The following is a 24,162-nucleotide window of genomic DNA, read 5'->3' as shown; positions in this document are numbered from 1 at the left end:
AGTAGAAGCACCCTTTTGATCTAATACAGCCATGAGTCTTTTTGGGAAAGATGCAACAAGTTTTTCACACCTGGATTTGGGGATCCTCTGCCATTCCTCCTTGCAGATCCTCTCCAGTTCTGTCAGGTTGGATGGTAAACGTTGGTGGACAGCCATTTTTAGGTCTCTCCAGAGATGCTCAATTGGGTTTAAGTCAGGGCTCTGGCTGGGCCATTCAAGAACAGTCACGGAGTTGTTGTGAAGCCATTCCTTCGTTATTTTAGCTGTGTGCTTAGGGTCATTGTCTTGTTGGAAGGTAAACCTTCGGCCCAGTCTGAGGTCCTGAGCACTCTGGAGAAGGTTTTCGTCCAGGATATCCCTGTACTTGGTCGCATTCATCTTTCTCTCGATTTCAACCAGTCGTCCTGTCCCTGCAGCTGAAAAACACCCCCACAGCATGATGCTGCCACCACCATGCTTCACTGTTGGGACTGTATTGGACAGGTGATGAGCAGTGCCTGGTTTTCTCCACACATACCGCTTAGAATTAAGGCCAAAAAGTTCTATCTTGGTCTCATCAGACCAGAGAATCTTATTTCTCACCATCTTGGAGTCCTTCAGGTGTTTTTTAGCAAACTCCATGCAGGCTTTCATGTGTCTTGCACTGAGGAGAGGCTTCCGTCGGGCCACTCTGCCATAAAGCCCCGACTGGTGGAGGGCTGCAGTGATGGTTGACTTTCTACAACTTTCTCCCATCTCCCGACTGCATCTCTGGAGCTCAGCCACAGTGATATTTGGGTTCTTCTTTACCTCTCTCACCAAGGCTCTTCTCCCCCAATAGCTCAGTTTGGCCGGACGGCCAGCTCTAGGAAGGGTTCTGGTCGTCCCAAACGTCTTCCATTTAAGGATTATGGAGGCCACTGTGCTCTTAGGAACCTTAAGTGCAGCAGAAATGTTTTTGTAACCTTGTCCAGATCTGTGCCTTGCCACAATTCTGTCTCTGAGCTCTTCAGGCAGTTCCTTTGACCTCATGATTCTCATTTGCTCTGACATGCACTGTGAGCTGTAAGGTCTTATATAGACAGGTGTGTGGCTTTCCTAATCAAGTCCAGTCAGTATAATCAAACACAGCTGGACTCAAATGAAGGTGTAGAACCATCTCAAGGATGATCAGAAGAAATGGACAGCACCTGAGTTAAATATATGAGTGTCACAGCAAAGGGTCTGAATACTTAGGACCATGTGATATTTCAGTTTTTCTTTTTTAATAAATCTGCAAAAATGTCAACAATTCTGTGTTTTTCTGTCAATATGGGGTGCTGTGTGTACATTAATGAGGAAAAAAATGAACTTAAATGATTTTAGCAAATGGCTGCAATATAACAAAGAGTGAAAAATTTAAGGGGGTCTATATATTTTACGTACCCACTGTATACTGAGTGTATCAGGCCTTTCAAAACATCTGAGAATACTCTGATTGATCCACATTATCCATTCTAAAAGTAACACACTGTCTGATTAATAGTTGGCGTTTGGCAGTCTATACTCATGCAGCTTGGAAGTACTGGCAGAGGAACGGTATTATGAGCGGGATGATGGCGCAGGGGGCGATGAGCAGCAGCAGGATGGGCACACCTGGATCCTTCATATATGAGCACAGAGAGAAATACATCTCATGGATTTCCATCAGCAAGTGGTGTCTGTAAGACGCGTCCATACAGCATGTGAATTTAGCCAGATTCTCAAGGCACATCATCAGGTTGACGTAGTATCTGAGACACCAAAAGAAACAGCAGGTGAATTAGAGAACAACTCTAATTCAACTTATCTCACTTGTCAATTTCTTATTTTAAACTTCAACTCAAAATTATTTTTTTCATCATGAACTGAACACTGTTAATTTATTTAACGTCAACAGTAAAAGGGAAATGTTTTTCCTCCCTTACACAAATCTATACATCATTATACAGTAAGTTGCATTTTATTGCCTGCTTTCAGCATTGTTTTTTTCAGTATAGAACTGTGACCCATTTTTTTGGGTCATGACCCACCAGTCGAGAACCACTCATATAACCTACTCATTAGCAGAAAGTAGAGGCCAAACCATAAAAATGTTGTCCTGCGCCCCCTAAATTGTAGCGGCAGCCCTGGCAATATAGAGAAGTGAAGTTGAAGGTAACGCTGCAATTTGTTGGCTCAACGGGATACGCAATTACTTGGACTAAATATTTTGGTTTAAGACAACCCACACGGGCTGGCTGTCGTGAAGATTGAAGAGTGTAGAGTCATGCTCTGGGTTTGGCGTTACTGTTCGTAAAAATCTGACGTTACAAAGACCCCGGGGAAGCAGAAGGACTTGACTTTCCCATGACTCCAGACTGTGGACTCTCTATGAGGAGAGTCATTCAAATCTCAACTGGGGAATATTGTTATTTTTGTCCTGTTCTTTGCTGTTACTCAACAAACCCGGAAATTAGCTCAGGGCTTATTTTATTAGATAAAGATAGATAGAACTTCAAGGACTGTTAGTTTGTTATTGTAATTTCCTCTGTTTCCTTTCTGTTTTCATTCTGTTGTCATAGTTACTCATTGTATCACTGATTACTGACCTGTTCCTCATTTGTTCATGTGTATGCGCTGAATACCTCTGAAGTAAACTAACCCTGGAACAGAACCTACTCCAGTAGCCGCTATGGCTACTTACATACCCTGAAAGTTACCTGGAACTAAGTTGGAACTAAATTCTGCAAAGCTGCGGCCCTCCAGGAATTAAAGGATTAGTTTACTTCTGAATTAAAACTTCCTGTTTATTTACTCACCCGCATGTCATCCAAGATGTTTATGTCTTTCTTTCTTCAGTTGAAAAGAAATTAAGGTTTTTGAGGAAAACATTCCAGGATTTTTCTCCATATAGTGGACTTTACCAGGGTACAAAGGGTTAAAGGTCCAAATTGCAGTTTCAGTGCAGCTTCAAAGGGTTCTACACGATCCCAGACGAGGAATAAGGGTCATCATGTTACATAATCATGTTGGAAAAGTCACGCGTAATGTAGGCAGAAGTACGGCGGTAGGGCGAAAAACTCCATCTCATTTTCATTTTCTCCTCCTACGTCACGCGTGACCTTTCCAACGTGATTACGTCACGCGTGGCTGTTCATTCCGCTAGATAAGACCCTTATTCCTCGGCTAGGATCATGTAGAGCTCTTTGAAGCTGCACTGAAACTGACATTTGGACCTTCAACCCGTTGAACCCCAGTGAAGTCCACTATATGGAGAAAAATCCTGGAATGTTTTCCTCCAAAATTTCTTTTCGACTGACGAAAGAAAGACATAAACATCTTGGATGACATGGGGGTGAGTAAATTATCAGGAAATTTTAATTCTGAAGTGAACTAATCCTTTAAGTTTTGCACCCCTGCTCTAGGAGGAGTTAAGGTCAAAAAGGATTTGGGAATTTTTGAAAAACCTCTAACTCAACTGGTTTTGTCAAGCCTATATATCAATCAACTATCTCACCTTCTAGTGGTTGGCCAGGGACAATTGTGTTGGTATTCAGTGGTTGCCATATCCTGAGTGAACGGCTGAACACAATTTTCACGTACGGCAGCATCATATGTTATTTTGTCACATGGCAGTGTCCTGCACCTTTCTGCCGTTGTCCAGAGTCTTCCTGTTCCCTCCACCAAGCCTGGGATGAGGTAAAAGAAGATGCATTTGAAAAGATGCATTAGCCATTTTTACAGCCACTAAAAGACATATAATTTACACAAAGGATGATTTCACTTCTGTAAATGGCCATTTCCTCTGGACTAATTGCATTACCTTGCTACAGACAGAAGAGGGAGGGTTTGTTGCATCTCCCACAAGGGCATAGAAAGCAGTTGTGATTACCTGCAAACGCTGAACACATGATGAAATGGGCAGCAATCATAAAGGCCTTGCTTCTCTCCATCCCTAAAGACTTCTGAGAAAAGCAGAGAACCTGTGAGTTTTCGTCAAACAGTCAAAACAATGCCTGTATTAATGGCGCGATGCCTTTCAAACAGATCCGTGAAACTGGCCCAAAGGATATTCTTTATCTTGATGAGAAATATAAGCCACGGCCGGCAGAGGAGGTGGAGGAGGAGGTGGTCTCATAAAGCACAATATTTAAGTGGTCTCTTTGTTCGGTTGACATCGTTATGGCTGCGGTCCATTTGCTCACTTTATCATGTTTCCAGAGCTCTTGTTTAGAGTTCCCCTCTGATGAGTCTCCCACATTTGGTGATTTATATCTTCTAAGTATGCTTGACTTTTACTGACATGGGCAAGATGCACATTTTCTCTTGGCTCTGGTTTAATGGAACAATCTTTCCACCAGCATGTGTCTCAGCTGGGCTCAAACAGTGTCAAAATATTCCAAAAAGGCTCATTATTCCCGCAAGCACTTGTTAGCTTTTGTACATTTGTTTTACACCCACCATCCTTCATTATGAAACATGTGCGAAAGACCTTTTATTTACAAAAACAAGGGTTCAGATTACAGTCAAATATATCAAATGGCTTTTGGAAAGTTAGTCTCAACCCAAAGGAAAATATTGCTCAGAGACTTCTCGTTCATAACTCATGAGACTTAATGGAGCACACATACAGTTACGATTCATTAGTTGTTTTAAAGGTGGAAATTTAGGAATAAAATTTGGAAACTCAATGGAGCTCTCAGTTAAAGTATCAATTTTGTCTCAGACGTTTCTCCTACAAAAAAGGGGGAATTTGTTGACAGACTAATAGTAACCCAGCTAACAGGAAACATTCTCTGAAATTTAGGGGCCATTTACAAGACACCATTTTCAACTAAAACTTTTATGCGTTTTGGCCGTTCATTTACACGTCAATGGCATTTTGGGGGCCTGAAAATGCAAACTTTTGAAAACGCGTTTCAAAGTGCATGTTTTTGAAAACAATACCTTTATCAAATCCAAGACGGTGACGCCATGCGCATGCGTATTACATGTTCAGTCTATAGCCGTGTAGTGTTTCTTTACAAAGTGACATCGCCAACTACTGGCCTGACAGCATAATACAGCGTTTTAGCGGATACATGTTGTTGTCTGTAAGCGAAAAATGCAAAGGAAAAACGTTTCCATGTTTTTAGTACATCGTTGTCATGTGTGTAAACGTACCCTTAGCTAATGTTCTGGCAACGTTCTTCCAATAACATTAATAGAATGTTCATTTAAAGTTATCTGGACTTTAATAATGTTCTCAAACTTTAGCACAAAAATGTTTTTTATACATCTTTCTTGGAGTGTTTTTTTTGTTGTTGTTGAAAATGTTTGTCTAACATTTTTTAAATGTTACTACTTGTTTCAGAATGTTCAGAGAACATTCAAAAGTAACATTTCTATAATGTTTGAAGAATGATAAAATGGAATGTTACCTTAAAGGATTAGTTCATTTTCTAAAAATAAAAATAAAAATTTATATACTTTTAACCACAAATGCTCATCTTGCACTGCTCTGCGCATTACGTAATCATGTTGGAAAGGTCACGCGTTGACGTAGGCGGAAGTACCGATCCAGTGTTTACAAAGCGAACGTGCAAAGACTAAATCAAACACCCTTTACAAAAAAAGGTAAAACAACGATGTCGGATGATGTCACGATGTCACGCATGACCTTTTTGACATGATTACGTAATGCGTGCCGCATCGCAGAGCAGTGCAAGACGAGCAGTTGTGGTTAAAAAGTATATACCTTTTTTTTTTTTAGAAAATGACCGATCGTTTCGCTAGATAAGACCCTCATTTCTCGTCTAGGATCGTGTAAATTCCTTTGAAGCTGCACTGAAATTTGGACCTTCAACCCGTTGTGCCCCAGTGAAGTCCACTATATGGAGAAAAGTCCTGGAATGTTTTCCTCAAAACCTCAATTTGTTTTCGACTGAAGAAGGAAAGACATGAACATCTTGGATGACATGGGGGTGAACAAATTATCAGGAAATTTTAATTCTGAAGTGAACTATTCCTTTAACATTAGTATAAACATTTCACAAAAACGTTTTTAAAACATTTAAAAACTGGAAGTTTTGAACTTTCAGAGTTCATTCAGAAACTACGTTTTTATAACTTGATGGGAAAGTTAGCAAAACGTTCTTAGAACACATTTTTGTTAGCTGGGAATAAGCTATAAAATTTGTGATTCGAATGATTTGATATGAGATGAATTTGATGAGGATTATTTGAGTTCATAATGAGATCTTCATCTTTTGATTGCAGACTTTGGCTTTTTGGCAAATGTGACACATCAAGATCTTTTCTAAAGTCATTAGGGGAGACATTTGAAAGTACTAATGTCTTTTTTTTTTTTCAGGAGAAACATCTGAGAAGCAGGAGAACAGCTCTCTATGTAATCTCATTGCTAAATGGTTGAGATGTGTACACCCATCTGTACAACATGGATAATAGTCAGAATATTAAGACCAATGCTTTGCCATTCCCACATCACAAACAGGACATTTTCTACATGATCTTTATCACCACCCACTATTGTTAATATATTTTTTCCCCAATACAACTCCAGCTTTTATAATCTGCACTTACCTTGCCTTTGGAGCAGCCTTTCAGATTACATCACCTGCTTATGCTGGAGGATAAATTCAGGTATCTTCAGAGCGTGTGCTGTGATCCTCACTCATGGAGAGAGAGCGCATGTACGCAGTTATTGAAACTCTTGATGTTAATTAGAGTGGGAATTTGCTTTCGCAATGACAGCCACTGAGCCTCTGGACGTCTGTTTCCTTTCCCAGGCTGCTGTGTGTCCTTCCCTTTCATTCGCAGGCATGTGATTCACACACCAGTGTGTCTCAGGAGACAAGGACAAACTCACTGCCTGATCAAAATGAACATTCATACAAAATCTGGCTATTTATTTCAAATTAATTTTGCTTTATTGGCATGACATATTTTCGTTCACATTGGTAAAGCATTCCAGAGGAAATAAAATTTATTTTAAAGTCAATATGAAACAGGATTTTTAGCATGGCATACTTTAATACATATTGCTGAAGCATTATAGGTGTCATGTAACGTATAGGATGAAGCTCACGAAGACGAGGAATGACAGGATCTTTAATGACGAATCACAGGAAACTCTATACCAACATAATCACACACATACACTGACAAGATCGGACAAAGAACTGAAAGACACAGGGAGAATATATACTAGAGCACATGAGGAGTGATTAACAAGGCACAGGTGAATAACATTACTAATTAGACAGACTGGGGGGAAACTAGGTCACGGACTAAATCAAAAACACAATGAACGAGAGCGACACAGACTATAAATGTAACAACAGGAAGATAAAATAAAATAAAATAATTTTGGTATTAGAAAATAAGAATAATAAAACAATAAACTCTATGGGTAAACCACCTTAAAGTCAATATTAAATGGCACTTTTGGCATGATATACTATGATACATATCACTAAAGCATTGCAGGGGGATAAAATAAAATAAAATAAAATAATATTTTTTGTATTAAAAAATAAAAATGATAAACTATGGATAAATCACTTTGAGGTCAATATTAAACAGCATTTTTGGTAAGATATACTTTACATATTGTTAAAGCATTGCAGGGGATAAAATAAAATAAAAAATAATTGCAAAAATAATAAAAGAAAAGTAGAGATAATAAAATAAGCAAAAATACTGACAAATACAACCTGAATTCCGGAAAAGTTGGGACGTTTTTTAAATTTGAATAAAATGAAAACTAAAAGACTTTCAAATCACATGAACCAATATTTTATTCACAATAGCACATAGATAGAGAAATTTTACACTTTTATCCACTAAATGAGCTCATTTTAAATTTGATGCCTGCTACAGGTCTCTAAAAGTTGGCACGGGGGCAACAAATGGCTGAAAAAGCAAGAAATTTTGAAAATATTAAGCTGGGAGAACATCTAGCAACTAATTAAGTTAATTGATATCAGGTCTGTAACATGATTAGCTATAAAAGGGATGTCTTAGAGAGGCAGAGTCTCTAAGAAGTAAAGATGGCCAGAGGCTCTCCAATCTGTGAAAGAGTGCGTAAAAAGATTGTTGAATACATTAAAAACAATGTTCCTCAACGTCAAATTACAAATCTCATCATCTACAGTGCATAATATCATCAAAAGATTCAGAGAAACTGGAGAAATCTCTGTGCGTAAGGGACAAGGCCGAAGACCTTTATTGCATGCCCGTGGTCTTTGGGCCCTCAGACGACACTGCATCACTCATCGGTATGATTGTGTCAGTGACATTACTAAATGGGTCCAGGAATACTTCCAGAAACTACCGTCGGTAAACACAATCCGCCGTGCCATCTGCAGATGCCAACTAAAGCTCTATCATGCAAAAAGGAAGCCATATGTGAACATGGTCCAGAAGCGCTGTCGTGTCCTGTGGGCCAAGGCTCATTTAAAATGGACTGTTTCAAAGTGGAAAAGTGTTCTATGGTCAGACGAGTCCAAATTTGACATTCTTGTTGGAAATCATGGACGCCGTGTCCTCCGGGCTAAAGAGAAGGGAAACCTTCCAGCGTGTTATCAGCGTTCAGTTCATAAGCCAGCATCTCTGATGGTATGGGGGTGCATAAGTGCATACGATATGGGCAGCTTGCATGTTTTGGAAGGCACTATGAATGCTGAAAGGTATGTAAAGGTTTCCAGACGACGTCTATTTCAGGGAAAGCCTTGTGTATTTCAGCAGGACAATGCAAAAACACATACTGCAGCTATTACAACAGCATGGCTTCGTCTTAGAGTCTGGGTGCTGAAATGGCCAGCCTGCAGTCCAGATCTTTCACCTATAGAGAACATTTGGCGCATCATTAAACGAAAAATATGTCAAAGATGACCACGAACTCTTCAGCAGCTGGAAACCTATATCAGGCAAGAATGGGACCAAATTCCAACACCAAAACTACAGAAACTCATTACCTCGATGCCCAGACGTCTTCAAACTGTTTTGAAAAGAAGAGGAGATGCTACACCATGTTAAACATGCCCCCGTCCCAACTATTTTGAGACCTGTAGCAGTCATCAAATTTGAAATGAGCTCATTTTGTGCATAAAATTGTGAAATTTCTCCGTTTAAACATTTGTTATGTTATCTATGTTCTATTGTGAATAAAATATTGGCTCATGTGATTTGAAAGTCTTTTAGTTTTCATTTTATTCAAATTTAAAAAACGTCCCAACTTTTCTGGAATTTGGGTTGTAAATAGAAAATAGTTTCTGCAGCTAAATTTTCTTACTTTAAACTAAACTTGAAATGTGTTTCCAACCCATTTTACTTTCATAAAGTTATGTTTTTCTAAGTGAAACAGGAAATTTGTAGGACAGGACTTGATTTTATCCAATAAAATTCCCAGGACCTGCATGGAACAAAATTATAATTATGAAGCCCTTTTAAAATTATGCACCTATCATTCAAAATAAGACCAGAAAAGTGATTTGGAAAGTAAAGAAGGTCCATTTTGATTCCATGCCGACTTTAAGAGCTGTGTGTCATGCACATTTACCCCGGAATCCCCTTCCTATACTGGTCACATATACACGTCATGAAGTACGTTATCTTTATGAATAATCATGCAGATGTTTAACTCAAATTTATGAGTTCTGTCTGGTGCATGTTGGTCTGCATAATCCTAGAAATGATAAAATGGTGCCAGGCACAAAAAAAATAAAAAAAATAAAATGAATAAAGATCAGGGATTCATAACAGCACATATCCCTTCCATGCCATTTTGCTGCATAAGAGCATTTCATAAATCAGTTCCTGCAGGGCAGACCTTTCCATGACCTCCAAGAGGAAAGTGGGGATCTATTTGTGTGTGTGTGTGTGCTTGTGGAGGGGAAACATTTGTAAACATGAATTAGGTATGCAAGTGAAACTGCAGAGGAAAAAGAAAAGCTGAATCAGCCGGGTAGTGCCTTGAACCTTTTCCATTAAATCATTTCCCCGAATTCTAACCATAAAACAAGACGGCTGTCTGAAGCTCGGCCAAAAAGCATTAATAACTCCTGCGTTTTGTTTGAGTTTTAATGCTTCTCCAAAGTTGAGGTTTGGGTTTGTACAACAGAAGAACGAGAGTGGTGTTGGCACTCCGTTGCATTTAATAAACAAAATAAATTGCACATACTTTCAAAAAGGGCAGAATTTAATAACTCAAAGAGCTTATTTTGCATGCTTGGTTACAAAATCTTATCTTTCACTGTTTGGTCAAGAACTACAATGTACATTGGCTAAAACAGACATTTCATTTTCAATGCAATATGTTTGCATACATTTGTCTTGGCCATGACAACAGTTTTGCTCCATAGTGGTTCCCAAAAATACATAACACACAGGGGGTCCAAACATTTGAGACCAGTTGAAAGTTTTTGGATTTTCAAAAAATTTAAACAAAGACAAGTTAATAAATAAATAATAAAGAAATACTTCAGATTCTACACAATTTTTGGGTCACTAATCACATGTACAGTAAATGAGTGACACTGATCAATGTTCTTGTTTCCATTGAAGCTCAAGTTGCTTTTGGATCATCTCAAATCATGCTGGAAGTCATAATTATCAGGTTTTGTTCATGTCAGCTCCAGTGCAATACTAAGAAAATCAATTCAATTTGTTATGCTCATAATATAATTTGCAATAAGTACTGATGTAAATGCGAAGTAGAAGCATTTCCAGTATTGGTATCACTCTGTATAAATGCACTGCCCTAAGGAACCCTAGATCAATGTTAACACCATCAGCAGATTTCCCACATACTGTTATGTCAACATTGGAACATATACAAGGCCTCCCATAGTGCAGAATAAATGCAAGTGCCATATCCATGACATGCTGAAACCTAAACGCACTATTGAAATGTTAAGACTGCTGGAGTCTGACATATGTCAGGATGGATGTCTTTAGTTCATATTTGAAATTACATTATTCAGGGCACAGTATCCAGAGTTTTGACTTGCAACAAGTCTGGTCTACTTCGCAGATTATTCTGATCACTGATGCCTGGTTCAGACTACATGTTATCAGTCTTATTTTGGCATGATCCATTTGACGTAGGGTGTCATGGTGATTTGTAAACAACAATGGGCGTCGGGACGCAAGAATCATTCATTTAATCTCGTATATAGTGTGTCATAGTGGACGACAACCGTTGCAGCGTCTGCGTCGCTTCACAACGTCATGACAGAAAGGCTAGCATGTTTCAGTTTTTTTCGGCCCCCCACAAAATGTTCCATCATATCTGTGACGTTGACCAATAGGAGCACAGAAGCTCTCCTGTACACAGCTTTCAAGCATGGTGAAACGAGAAAGAGAGACGATTGTATTGGTGCTGCTAAGTGGAATTATGCAATGGAGGTAGCCTGTTTGTTTACATTCTTATTTTCAGAAGTCAGTCGCTAGTTCCGCACATTGTTAAAGACGGGAAGCAACGTGTAGTCGGACATGTTTCTTGTCCATGACACGACAATAATTTAGGAGTCAAAATAGCAGAATCTGACACAGTGACAATCGTAACGGAAAAATAATGTGTAGTTTTTAAAACTTAAATATCTTCAACAACTACAGAGGTTGCTGAAGATATTAAAGTCATCACACGGAACAGGAAAACTCAAAACGCCGTTTTTGTGTGTCTCTTTAAATGCAAATAAGCTGCTGCTCCTGGCCACCTTTCCAGAAGAGGGTGGAGATTTAACAGCTCGCCCTTTGGTTGCTCAACAACAACAAAGCTGGAAAATCTCACGCAGCCAAAATGACGATTGTCAGTAACGGTGTTCAGCCTTATATTGTTCAAGCCGGAGTCGGATACTGATGGAGAAACTCAGGAAGAAGTTACAACTTTTAGAATGATTAGTGGATAAATTTATGTAGTTGCTGTGGAGTTGATTCAACTCATTGACTAGCATGTGCTGTCATGTTACTCTTTTGTGCAAATCCAGCATTGAATTGACCCTCGTTTGTGAAGCAGTCCGGCGTATAATGACGGCATAGCAAAAACACTCTACTACAACAACATGGCCTCACCCCCTTTGTTGCGTGTTCTCGGGGGCAGGGTTTATGCAAATTTTAGGGTTAGTGATGTCACTAACCCAGGAAGAAGCTTGTTGTAGTCCCTACCAGCCATTTGTTGTAGTCCTTAAACAGAGAATTCTTTAAAAGAAAATATCTCCCTTTGCATTGAACTTTGAGTGTCATAACTTTGCAGTCGTTGTTTAAGCTAAAACAGCAACATTACACACTAACTAAAGTTAAAAAAAGTGAAATCATAATCAATCACCCCTTTAAATATCTCACAAGAATCCACAGGAGAAACAAAAAACATCATAACAGCTTGCATTAACACAAGAACAATAACCAACAAACCAAGGAGGACAACACAGCACTATATATACACACAAGCAACTAAACAGGAAACAAGTGGTAAAACATAATCAGTAACCATGGAAACTAACAAGACAATCAGAAACCAAGGTAACTAATGAGACAGGAACATAAGGGTACATATACATGACAATGATGTACTAAAAACTGAAAATTTATGAGTAGTCATGAAACTGTATAGTTACTTTATAGCCTAACTTTAGCTTTCCATTTCTGGTGATTGTATGTAGGTCTCAAAATTCATAAAAGTTGTGTTAATTTGTGAAGATTATCCTAATGAACAAAATGTGTAAGAAACAAACTTTTTATGGTCACAGAGCTTATTTTCTGCAACAATCCAAAAGCCAATGGAAAAATCCTATAGGGTTTTTGTCAAGGGATCCAGGGTGAGGCCTACAAAAATACTTCATCACTGCAGAACTAGGGGTACATTTACACGACAATGATGTACTAAAAATGGTAAAGTTTTCCTTTGTGTTTTTTTGCGTACAGATGACAACATGGTCAAAAAGATCCCTGTTCATGAGGATCCACGAAAATGACTAAAAACGCTGTATTATTCATGTGAGGCCAAAAACTTTCACTTTGAAACCTGTTTTCAAAAGTTTGCACTTTCAGGCCCCCAAAATGCCATTGTCATGTAAATGAATGGCAAAAACGCATAAAGTTTTCCATTTTTAGTTGAAAACGGTGTCGTGTAGACGCCCCCTATGTGATCAGAAAGTAAAAAGTATGGATTATTTCACAATTTCATGCAAAACATTAAATCCAGTAGTTATTTCTTCTTCACAAGAATTCATTGTATCAACCTGGTACTTTTAAAAACAATTTCTGTGTCTATGTGGAAACAAACTGCCAAAAGTCGTGTTGCTGTTGAGGAATCTAATCGGAGCTTGTCATTTTATTGCTTTCCAGTTTTCATTGCAGTACACATCAGGCGGTCAGTATTCATACTGCAATCACACTGAGATGTAACAGATTTCAGAGCATTCTTTTGAAACTAATGAGAGCTCAACATGAAAGACTTATAATGAATTAGAACATATTTAGTGAGTGATGCATAACACTTCAAGCCATTTCCTTAGTATTACTTTGTTTAATTATCCCTGAAGTTTAAGGTTTTCAGAGAAGTAATGATCTCATTGAAAGACTATATTCTGGTAGCTTAACAACTCGGTAAAAACATCGTAAACAATCGTATTTGCTTAATCCAGATTTGAGTTTTCGAAGTACTGGAATATATCCTGGATTCTCCAGGGTTGAAGAGTGACACCAGCCTTGTCATTTCTGCCAAACTGCTTTTGTGATGTGCAACCAACTCTGCTGTGGCGAGACCAGGTCCATTCTTCATCCAAGGTGACCACATTTACCCCACGTTCGGTGCTTTCTTTGGAGAGCAGAACAGAGTGGGGCCTTATTGTTTCTTTTAATTTTAAACCGCAATTAAAGTGGAACTGGAAAACATTGCTCACCTCTTTCATCTCATCAATCCAAGTTTTCGTCCTGGGTGTTAGCAAGTCCAGATGATCCTTTTCTCTGTTCCTTTCAATTACAGTCCAGCGTGTGCAATGGAAACATTCTACTGCTCCACTGTTAAATGTGCTTCATTGAGACAACTGCTTGAAAGATGGACACCTATAAATGCTGTGAAAATACCTTTCAGCGCCATTCTGGATTTTCACACGGCGTAAAATGATTTACCTAATGCACATCCATCTGGAGTTGCTAGGCAACATACACATGCTACAATCACAAGCCATTTGCGATGGGAAAAATTTCCAGGAGTGGTTATATGAAAACATTTCCATTTTAGTGAGATGCAGGCGTAATCCCGTTAGCCTCTGAACAAACACACAGGCTGGATCCGCATTAGGACCTTGTTGCAGGTCTCAACAATAAAGTTTTTTTTCTGCTGGCTCAGTCGCGCCTTTAGTTTCCATCTTTACTTGCCCTGCCATCATTTTCACTGGCCCTAAGGCAGAAATTAAACATTTTCTTACAAAGTGTCAGAAGCAAAATATATTTTATAATAAACACATTGTAAAACATGTCAACCCTCTTCAAGTTTAATTGCTGCCTTTAAGTTTTAAGTGCAATCAAGTTACAACTTCATGTTCAGTGCACTGAACTTCATCAGATACAACGATGAAGAAACAAAGAAGGCAAGGCAGAAATATTGTGACATTAAAAAGTGAAGTTATATCAAAGATTTCTTTAAGACAATATTTTTCAACTTCTTTAACTCTTTCCCCGCCATTGATAGAATTTTCCGTCATTTATGAGACAATGCTTCCCCGCCATTGACGGATTTTCTATCATTTATGAGACAGCGCTACCCCGCCATTGATGGAATTTTCCATCATTTATAAGACCACGCTTCCCGGCCATTGATGGAATTTTCCATCATTTATGAGACCACGCTTCCCGGCCATTGATGGAATTCTCCATCATTTATGAGACCACGCTTCCCCGCCATTGATGGAATTTTCCGTCATTTATGAGACAATACTTCCCTGCCATTGACAGAATTTTCCATCATTTATGAGACCACGCTTCCCCACCATTGACAGAATTTTCCGTAATTTATGAGACGAAGCTTCCCTGCCATTGACGGATTTTTCCATCATTTATGAGACGAAGCTTCCCTGCCACCATTGACAGAACTTTCCCTCATTTATGAGACCACGCTTCCCCACCATTGGCTAAAATTTCTGGCTTTCCGTTTTCACTGTTATACGGTGTGGGTGCTATTGTGCAACTTCTGGAAAAGTAGAGAACGTATGGATCAAAACAGGCAAAAAAAAAAAAAAAAAAAAAAAATTCCTCAGCTTTTTGTTCAAAATGTTTCTTTTTTATGAAACGTGCCCACATTCAAATGTTGATAAAAAAGAATGCATAAGGCCAGAATAAAATGGGTTTTGTTTGTTTATTTGTTTAAAAGCAGGGGTTCTGTTCTTTCTATCGATACATTGCAAGTTCAGATATTCATACAACAAAATATTCTGGGGGCCATGAAAGTTTTGTGAACATTATCAAAAATGCTGGCGGTGGCTGGAGTAATAATGCTGAAAACGCAGCTTTGCCATCAAAGCAATAGATTACATTTAATAACTGAACTGAACTGATTGACAGAACTTTCCGTCACAGAAATAAGGACGGCAAAAATCAACGGATCATGTTACATTTGACAGAGACAAGATGCCAACTGGTTGTCTTCTGCTTTTGACAACTAAACTGACAGCCTTTTTCCTTACTCAGCTGCACAGTGGTGATAAGAACCTAAAAAGCTGCCCAGTTCAAGATTCATTCTTCCCTTCTGGATTTTGAACCCAGCCCAGATCATTAACCGCCCCCATATGTCTCCTATTGAAAACACATCTACTGTACAGGAAACCTTAAGAGAGGAAATACTCGTACATAATAATAGGAGCCATAGACCAGCTATCAATCTGACTCAAGGGAAAACAGGAACCACGTTGCCTGAGTTTTAATGATGGTTTGACATTGACAGCCTCCGGAGACAAGGATTGTGGATATGCTTCCTATTGACTTCTACTCAAAATGAACCAACTGCCAACCGCCTCTCAACTAAAAATCTTACCAACCCCAAACTTTTGCACGGTAGTGCATGTTTTCCTAAGATTTAAGTGGCCAATTAAGACAACTCCTTGCAATCTACCTTCATGAAAGTTGTAAACACAAACTGAAATTGCTAGATACAGTATGATTGGCTAGTTTTATGTAGCTTTCGTGAGTAAGAGCACACTGGTTATTCCCAATCTGCATGGAAATCTGTACTTGGTTGATAGAATGAATGCTTCTGAAGAACAACTGATCATTGGATTTGCCAAAGTTTTTCAGGTCGGTGACCCCAAATCATTGAAAGATACTCAGTGAGAAAGTAAGTTTAATTGTAGCAACTGTAGCACTAGATAACTGCAGCCACAACTGAAATAATATGTACTTAGTCTACACTTTGTACATTTCTGTCTAAATGGGCAGTTCTTGGCCAAAATTAGCTGCAATGTGGAACAGACTTTATACTGAAAGTCTAAAGTCAGGCTACATGAGATGAGCTTAAAAAACACAAAACCTTAGACCTGCATTAGACCTTCCTGGGCTTAATCCTCCAGGTGGCACTCAGACTCCAGTCCTTCAATGAGCTTGATAAATCTCTCTGGTCTCTGCTGCCACTCTTCCTAGAAACCCGAAGGGAAGATGTCGAGGCAGTTCTCCACACTCAATGCAATTATTTATATCTGGACACAAAGAGGAGACTGTGTATCTTGGCAATGGCGAGGGTTCAACCCTTTCAGTTGACTGGCCGCAGTTCACCAGTGCCAAACAAATTACTGTGCGGTGGAGGCCGGATAATTAATGAAACATGGAGAATGCAGAGAGAGAATGATGTCCACATATCATGATCTGGGAGGAAAGTTGCAGAGGACAAATGAAGTGTAAAATTAAATCTGCAAGTTAGTTGTGGAGATCTCCTAAAATAGAATAAAAATGAGGACATAGACACTATTATTTATTGTTTCACTCATGGAATATACTGTATCCTAGCTGGATAACTAGGCCCATACAGAATCTAAAGTACGCCCAGATAAATTCAATAAGAGAGTACTACTTTAAGATCCGTTTAACACATTTTACATTGTTAAAACCATTTTGGAGAAATGCGCTGCATGTTCCCTCAAAATCAACACTGAAAATCCGAATAAAAGTCGTCTGGGCCTAATAATACCTAACCCAAGCTGCAGTAAAACATGACATGAAGAGCTGGCCCTAACGGTGGTGAGAAATAAAATCTGTAATGCTTATTCACCATCGATTCCGTATACACTTCCTTGTGGAAAAAGCCCTGCCAGATTCTGGTGTGTTAAGAGAAAGGAAGTTCAGAGATGGTGTTGAGGGACCAACTTGTCAGACGTTACCTCACAGACCAATCCAAGGTGGCTCAGACTTCATCCTTTGCTAAGTTGTACAACCTCCGCCTGGAAATCCCAGAATTTACCCATGGGTCAAATGCAGGAAGCTTGTTAACAGTGGAAAAGTGTGAAAGGCATTTTTTCCTGATGCTCTCTTGCCTCGTGTATTGGTAGCATGAAACAGGTGTCCCTTAACCAGGATGCCAGTTTTCTCAACCCTTAGCTGTCTTCCTGAATCTCTGTGCCTAATGTTTGGTTGAGGAAATTTCTAATTATGGAAAACTTCACTTAAGACTTTCCCACACACACAGATTTATTTTTAGTGAGAATAAATGTCATATTTAGTGTGGCACAAGAACATGGACTCTGAGGATGTTTATACATAGACCAGGTTTGTTGGCTGCTCAGTGGGAATTCTTTGATATTCCAGTTGGTGACCTTGGAAAGACATTGTGTAATACGGCAGCTGCTCAGGTTCATGCCATTTATTTGCTTTTCCAAAATAACAGACATCCCTTTCCCTCCCTCCATTTCAATCTCTCCATCTTCTCTTCTCCTAAAGGAATACTGTATTTCACCTGAAATAAAAATGTTCTCATTATTTATTTACTCTAACGTCCTTTCAAAACTGCATGTTGCTTTTGCAAGGAGAATTTCTGAAGATTTACCATACAGCTCTTTTTCATATAAACTCCAAAATGAACAAAAAATTGTAAAAGCAGTCCATACAACTTATGCACTATATTCCGATTGTTATGACGTTATACGATAACTTTATGTGAGAATTTAAAGTTGCGATGAAACAGAAGTAGTGACAAATCTTGTCTTCCATATTTTGACGTACATCCGAGTGTAATGGATTATTGAAAAAGAAAAAAAAGTAGGGGACTTGGTTCTATGCATCGGTTGCTGATTGGATGTTGAAATGTGGGCGTGGCATTCAAAAGTGTAGGTAGACGAACGCAAGCTTGCGGGGCGGGGTTTAAGCGGACTAAGTGATTGGAGAAGTCCTGCATACATCATTAGAGAGAAGTTTGCCGAGATATTGATTAAAAATTGAGGTCAAAATATTTTTATAAAAATTAAACATGCACATATTAATTGTTTACAATAAGATCTATAACATGCATTTAGAAAATAGATTGAGTGAATTTTCATTTCATGATGACTTCAAGTAGTTATTCACTGATGGTGCATCAGAAAAAAACAACAGGTTTGGAATGGCATGAGAGATAAATAATATTAGATAAATTTAAGTTTTGTTTGAACTATTCCCTTAACAGAAGTAAAATACAACTAGTCCACAAATAATTGGCATAATCAATCAACTATTCTTTTCCATCTGAAAGCAAACTAAAAACTCAACGTTATATTTGACAAATGGTTTGTTAAGCAAATTTGACTGCATGTGTTTTTCCCTGATGATATGTGATTTGTATATTCAGGGCTAATCGAGACTTTAGCCTAAAGTCTCCAAAGTCTCTTTCATAAGCCATGGGGACGCACAGGCATGAATAAGCCATAGAATCATAGACAATCCATTAAACAAAGAATCCTTATGCCTGACAGCTTGTTACTACAGGCTAGAGTTACTCAGTCAGCGGCTGTTTCTGTGCTCATAAATCAACAGTGATCAACAACATTCAGTCTCTACAGCAACCATGAGAGGCAGACACATGGGGTAACAGAAGCCTGTTTAACAGTACGGCTCCTGACTCACATACAGAGAGATACGTGATTTGGAAACAGAAAGAAATAAACTAAATAATAAATTAGCTACAGCTGTTATTGTCAAGCCCAGCCTTTTCTGCCAAGTCCAGAAAAATAACAGTCATGGCAGCCAAAACAAATTAACAAGGAACACATCAGCAAAGGAGCTTAAATATTATTAAGAATTAATTAATGGTAGGCCAGTCCTACAGCAAGCATTGCTACTATTGCTCAGGGTTAGGTATGAATGACACTTGAACAAACGCCTAACTTCGGTGCATAACCCATCCCATGGTAGCTATGTTTACATGCAACCAAATAATCAGTTTATAATGGGATTGATGGCTCAATTGGACTGAAAAGGCCTTCATGTAAATATCGCAATCGATAATAAATATTAATAAAAAATAATAATAATAAAAATTTGATCTGATTGAAAGGGGTGGTGTAGAACTGAAATAATCTTATCAACAAGAAAAAAAGAAGAAGCATGTTGTGAATCAGACTATTTTCTTATTGTATGTATATTTTTCAATTTTACAAGCAACCACCACAAAACATAAAAAACTAAATCCTTCTCAAAAGGTATTTCTAAAGAGACCCACAAGGAGACATCAGACATACATTCAGATTTCGCCAACATTCCAAAGTTAGCCTACTGTTATGGGGGAGTTACTGAAAGTTAATGAAAATGGGAGTGTAAAAAAAAGGGTTAGTTCACCAGATAAGGGGTTCATTCTCATGTGTTACGCAGCACGTTTGAGCTTCTGGAAGAGGTCTGATCTTGTGCGTCATTCAGGTTTGGTTGAGCTTCTGTGTATGTTCGCTGATCAGTGTTTATATGTGAGTAAAAGCGATTATGTCTCTTCAGAAAATTCGGTCTAAACCACTCAATTGACCGTTCGCAAAGACCCGCCCCCTTTAGTTACTGTTGCTACATCCGACAAGCCATGCTGATCTCTTGCCACATATCATGTTCTCACACAGTGAAAAATACATCGTGGAAAAGAGGACTGACAACGCATCGACAGACAAGACAGAGCAGTTTACTTCTGATATGAAACAAAGTCTCAAAATTCTGATTTTGTCATTTTTAAAGAAATTTAAACAATAAATACCATTTTGTGGCTCTTTTAATATGTCGTAACAGATCGCTGAAGCGCCTCAGTTCAAGTGGCTCGTGAACCGATCATCACTTCTTACTAGTTCATTTACAGCATTAAATAAACATGAATGAACATCATAAGGAATGTTTCAATCGTGGAAAGATGTCAGTACACACCATTTTTCAAGTTCAAGTCCACCTACGTTAATCTGCAAACTCCCCTGACTGCTTTGTCGGACAAAATGGTAGATTTGGCCTCATGATTAGTTAGATCACCTGTCAGTCAAACTCCTGGAAGGGTCAATTCATATGGATTACTTTTATGATCTCTTTATGAACTTTTAGAAGCGTCAAAGTTTCAATTGCGTAGCTGTCTATGAAGGGACATAAATCTCTCAGATTTCATCAAAAAGATTCTCATTTGTGTTCCGAAGATGAACGAAAGTCTTATGGGTTTGGAACGACATGGGAGTGAGTAGCCTAATTAATGACAGAATTTTCATTTTTGGGTGAACTATCCCTTTAAGGCTTGAACCCCCTTAAAAAGTCAAAAAAGGTCACAAAAAGTAGCTATTCTTTTTATGTATAAGTAGCCTACATAAGTTTGAATGGTTTTCAAACACAATTTTAGTAGGCTAACCACAAAAAATAACATTAGCCTCCTAGTCAGAATGCGATAAATAAACGCGGGTTCACCAGTAGGCCGCTCGAGCGGTTTGCGTTACAATCGAGATTATTTATCGTTTTATTGTAGACTCAAAAATCAAAAAATAAATGACAAAAAAAGCCATTGTGTGTTTTATTTTAAACGTATTTAATGGACTATATTTGATGACGGTGCTGGAAGCGCGAAAAGACAATTGCTCGAGAGAAACTTATAGTAGCCTAATCGCGCCGAAAATTCACAGAAAAATCAAGTCAATGCTAGATAAATCTCACACTGGTTGTATTGTTACAACAATAAATGTAGAAAGCAAATGCTAGTATTTTGTCTAGCCTAGAACTATGGTCATTTCAACTTAAGAAACATGACAGTAGTGGCAGTCATAACAACATTTATCCAAAACAACACATGAAAAGCCAGCTGTCTAAATATCGACTCTTCATTTGACTTTGACTAGATTTTGACGTGATGTCATTTCGGAGTAACATGACAGCAAATAGGACCCAGCAGAGCTCTCCGGCGAACCTCACCTGTCCCCAAACGCACTTTTACTTTTCCACCTGAAGTCGCCTGCAGAATCCCGACATCTGTCAGGTCTTAAAGATAACGGCATGTTTTGTGCATTGCTCTGCAGTTTGTTGCTCCTGCACGGCTCGGTCGGGGAGATCGTGTTCCGCTGCCCGAGCTGCACCGCGGAGCGCCAGGCGGCGTGTCCCAAGCTCACCACCTCTTGCGAGATTGTCAGGGAACCGGGTTGCGGTTGCTGTCCGGTTTGCGCACGGCAGAAGGGCGAGCAGTGCGGCGTCTACACGCCGAGATGCGGGAGCGGTTTGAGGTGTTACCCGAGTGCGAATTCAGAGTTACCACTGCAACAGCTGATACAGGGACTAGGACAATGCGACAACAAAGTGGACCTGGAGCCCACCATGACCAACCAGGAGTCAGGACACAGTGGTGAGTCTCAAGACTTGTTTGTGAACATGTAATGATGCACAGCCGCTGCCAAAATGTATGCATCTAAGTATACCACACGGATGATGTTGCACTTTGATGTCTCCTCTCCTCTCCATGTGTCAGGACTTTGGTAATAAACACTGAGTCAAATATCAGTGCAAGGTCTTTGTTCTGGCACCCTTTTCTCCACCATCTTGTTTGATTGTTTATACAGCCCCTTTGTTAGATCACCAACTTCTGTCTGAACTGCTTCTGGTGCTTCTGCTCATACATGCTTGATTTTGTTAATATCAGGGTTCTCACAGTCATGGAAAACATGGTAATGTCAGATAAAATTGAGATTTCTTTGGGAAAGTCATGGGAATTAATGCAATATTAAATGGGCATGGAAATTTCTGGAGTTAATATAGGATATTTTAAATATTAAAAAAAAAAATAATTGTTCAAATATTTCATCTTCTAGAAATTGATATTGTGCCCTTTAAAATAAGCTTTTAAAGCATAGGCCTAAATTAATTAATAAATAAATTAACAAATCATTCTTAAGCACCATTTATGTATTTATCACAGATTATATATATATATATATATATATATATATATATATTAGTCAGGTAGTTGCTGCAACAAGTTGCTCCACTTTTGCACAAAGTTCGGTCACTGGATTCAGTTCCTTTGTTACTGCCGATGGTAATGTGGCTTTATCCAGTAATAAATGACTGGAAAAGTAATGGACATTTCTGTAGTCACTGCAGGCCCAAATTCTTCTAGTCATGTTGAGCTTATCTGCTAGTCACAAACATGGAAAAAAAACATGGAAATTCATTGTGAAAATTAGTTGGAACTCTGTTATATTTACTTGGATTAAATGGTTTATACAGTGCTTTATCCATGCTTTTATCATTTTGGTCCTTAGGGTTTAATACAGTCATATTAGATCAGTAAGCAGTAGCCTTAGACTTTTGATGTCAGCTTATTTTGTACCTGCTTTAGAAGAAATTGGAGATCTATAACATTGTGGCCGTGTTTTTGAAACCAAGGCTTCTGGGTGCAATAGGATGACCAGTGTTGAAATTTAGTTGACCATGGGTCCAATGATCCCCTCAGTAAGCAAACAAGCAAACAAATCACCTTTTAAACTGTTGACACTGTTATGTTATTGGCATTCTTTCTTGTTTTATTCGTATCAGCCTCTCTCTCTCTCTCTCTCTCTCTCTCTCTCTCAGTGGTCCCCAGAGAAGCAATTATTTTTTTTAAGTATTTTTCCCAGGGTTTTAAGTGACCTACAATTTACAAATGGATCACTAAACACATTCAGTTAGCCAGAAAACAGAAATTTCATCCCTCCTTTTTTACAAGGTTGTACGAGGAAAAAGAAAAATGACTAAGTGTGTCTTTGAAACTTTCTCAGGGACAACTAGAAACATATTCCTGATGTATCATGCAAAATGCTGCCTTTTGTCTTGATAATATCATTTGTCAGATCTCATGTGGGTATCATCAGAGGTCGTGTCCTTTGCTCTAGAGGCCAGGATGAGCAGTTCCAACCCTTTGCATACAACTGAATTATGTGACCTAGATTTCTAATAAAGAATTTTCAAATTACTGATGTCTAAACTGTGCCAAATGCCTCTGCTTTGAAACAAATTGGCAGCCTTTATACTGTTGTGCTATTTTCCAAGAAATCAAGGGTGAAAGGCTAATGTCGCCTTGGCCAAATTGAACTTTTGCAAGCACCATTGTGAATCTGCCCTGCTATGCTGTCTGAGCAGCGCCTGAATGGTGTATTTTGGGATACCAATAAACACTAAGCAACAGGGTTGGCAACCCTGCACTGGCAATTAATCTGCTCGTTTCCAACCCTTTCCAATGCAGGTTTCTAATAAAGAGAAAATACTGCCAGGCTCTAAAGATAGTTCAAATTAAAATTCACCTTTACTCATGTTTTTTTGGCCCTGTATTATTATCTTTGGGCCTGTTTACACTTGGTTGCTCATGTGTTTTCACTGATCTGATCGTGAAAATACCAGGTGTAAATGCCCTCCGAAACGCATCCAGACGGATTTAAATCCAATCGCTCAAACCACTTCAGGAGGTGGTTTGAGATGCATTCCAGTCAAAACTTGTCAAGTGTGAGTAAATCTGGTTGTTGAAGACACGTATGTAAATTTTACTCCCCCCAAAATGGTAAAAAAATAAACGTGTGAGAGCGTGTTATAGGCTACTGGCTACGGTAGCCAGATATGACAGCACTACTCGCTGCAGATGAGTAGCTGAGTAACCGATGCAAAAACTGCAGCAAATGAAACTGAAAGTTCGGCATCACATCCAGAAGCTTAACATAAAATCGTCTTCATTAAAAGTATAGCGAGATTAAATGATCTTAC

General features: G+C 38.7%; 1 protein-coding gene and 1 long non-coding RNA gene across 2 annotated transcripts in view; one reads left to right on the top strand and one right to left on the bottom strand.

The window, feature by feature from the left end:
* Positions 1–1,506: 1,506 nt before the first annotated feature.
* On the bottom strand, positions 1,507–6,811 carry LOC127519109 (uncharacterized). The gene is made up of 4 exons (XR_007931725.1): positions 6,562–6,811; positions 3,872–3,944; positions 3,497–3,668; positions 1,507–1,751 (listed from the first exon to the last, which is right to left on the bottom strand). It is a non-coding gene; the product is annotated as an uncharacterized LOC127519109 (long non-coding RNA).
* A 14,495-nt stretch (positions 6,812–21,306) lies between these two features.
* Positions 21,307–24,162, top strand: part of igfbp2b (insulin-like growth factor binding protein 2b) — a 30,725-nt gene continuing 27,869 nt past the window's right edge. The window contains exon 1 of the mRNA XM_051906055.1: positions 21,307–21,775. Coding sequence (XP_051762015.1) covers positions 21,433–21,775 — 343 coding nt within the window. The 5' untranslated portion in view covers positions 21,307–21,432. The remainder of the gene's footprint in view (positions 21,776–24,162) is intronic.

The sequence above is a fragment of the Ctenopharyngodon idella genome, chromosome 9, assembly GCF_019924925.1.
Source record: "Ctenopharyngodon idella isolate HZGC_01 chromosome 9, HZGC01, whole genome shotgun sequence".
Taxonomy (NCBI): Eukaryota; Metazoa; Chordata; class Actinopteri; order Cypriniformes; family Xenocyprididae; genus Ctenopharyngodon; species Ctenopharyngodon idella.
The sequence above is the reverse complement of the archived record's forward strand: the minus strand, read 5'-3'. Positions and strand labels throughout refer to the sequence as shown.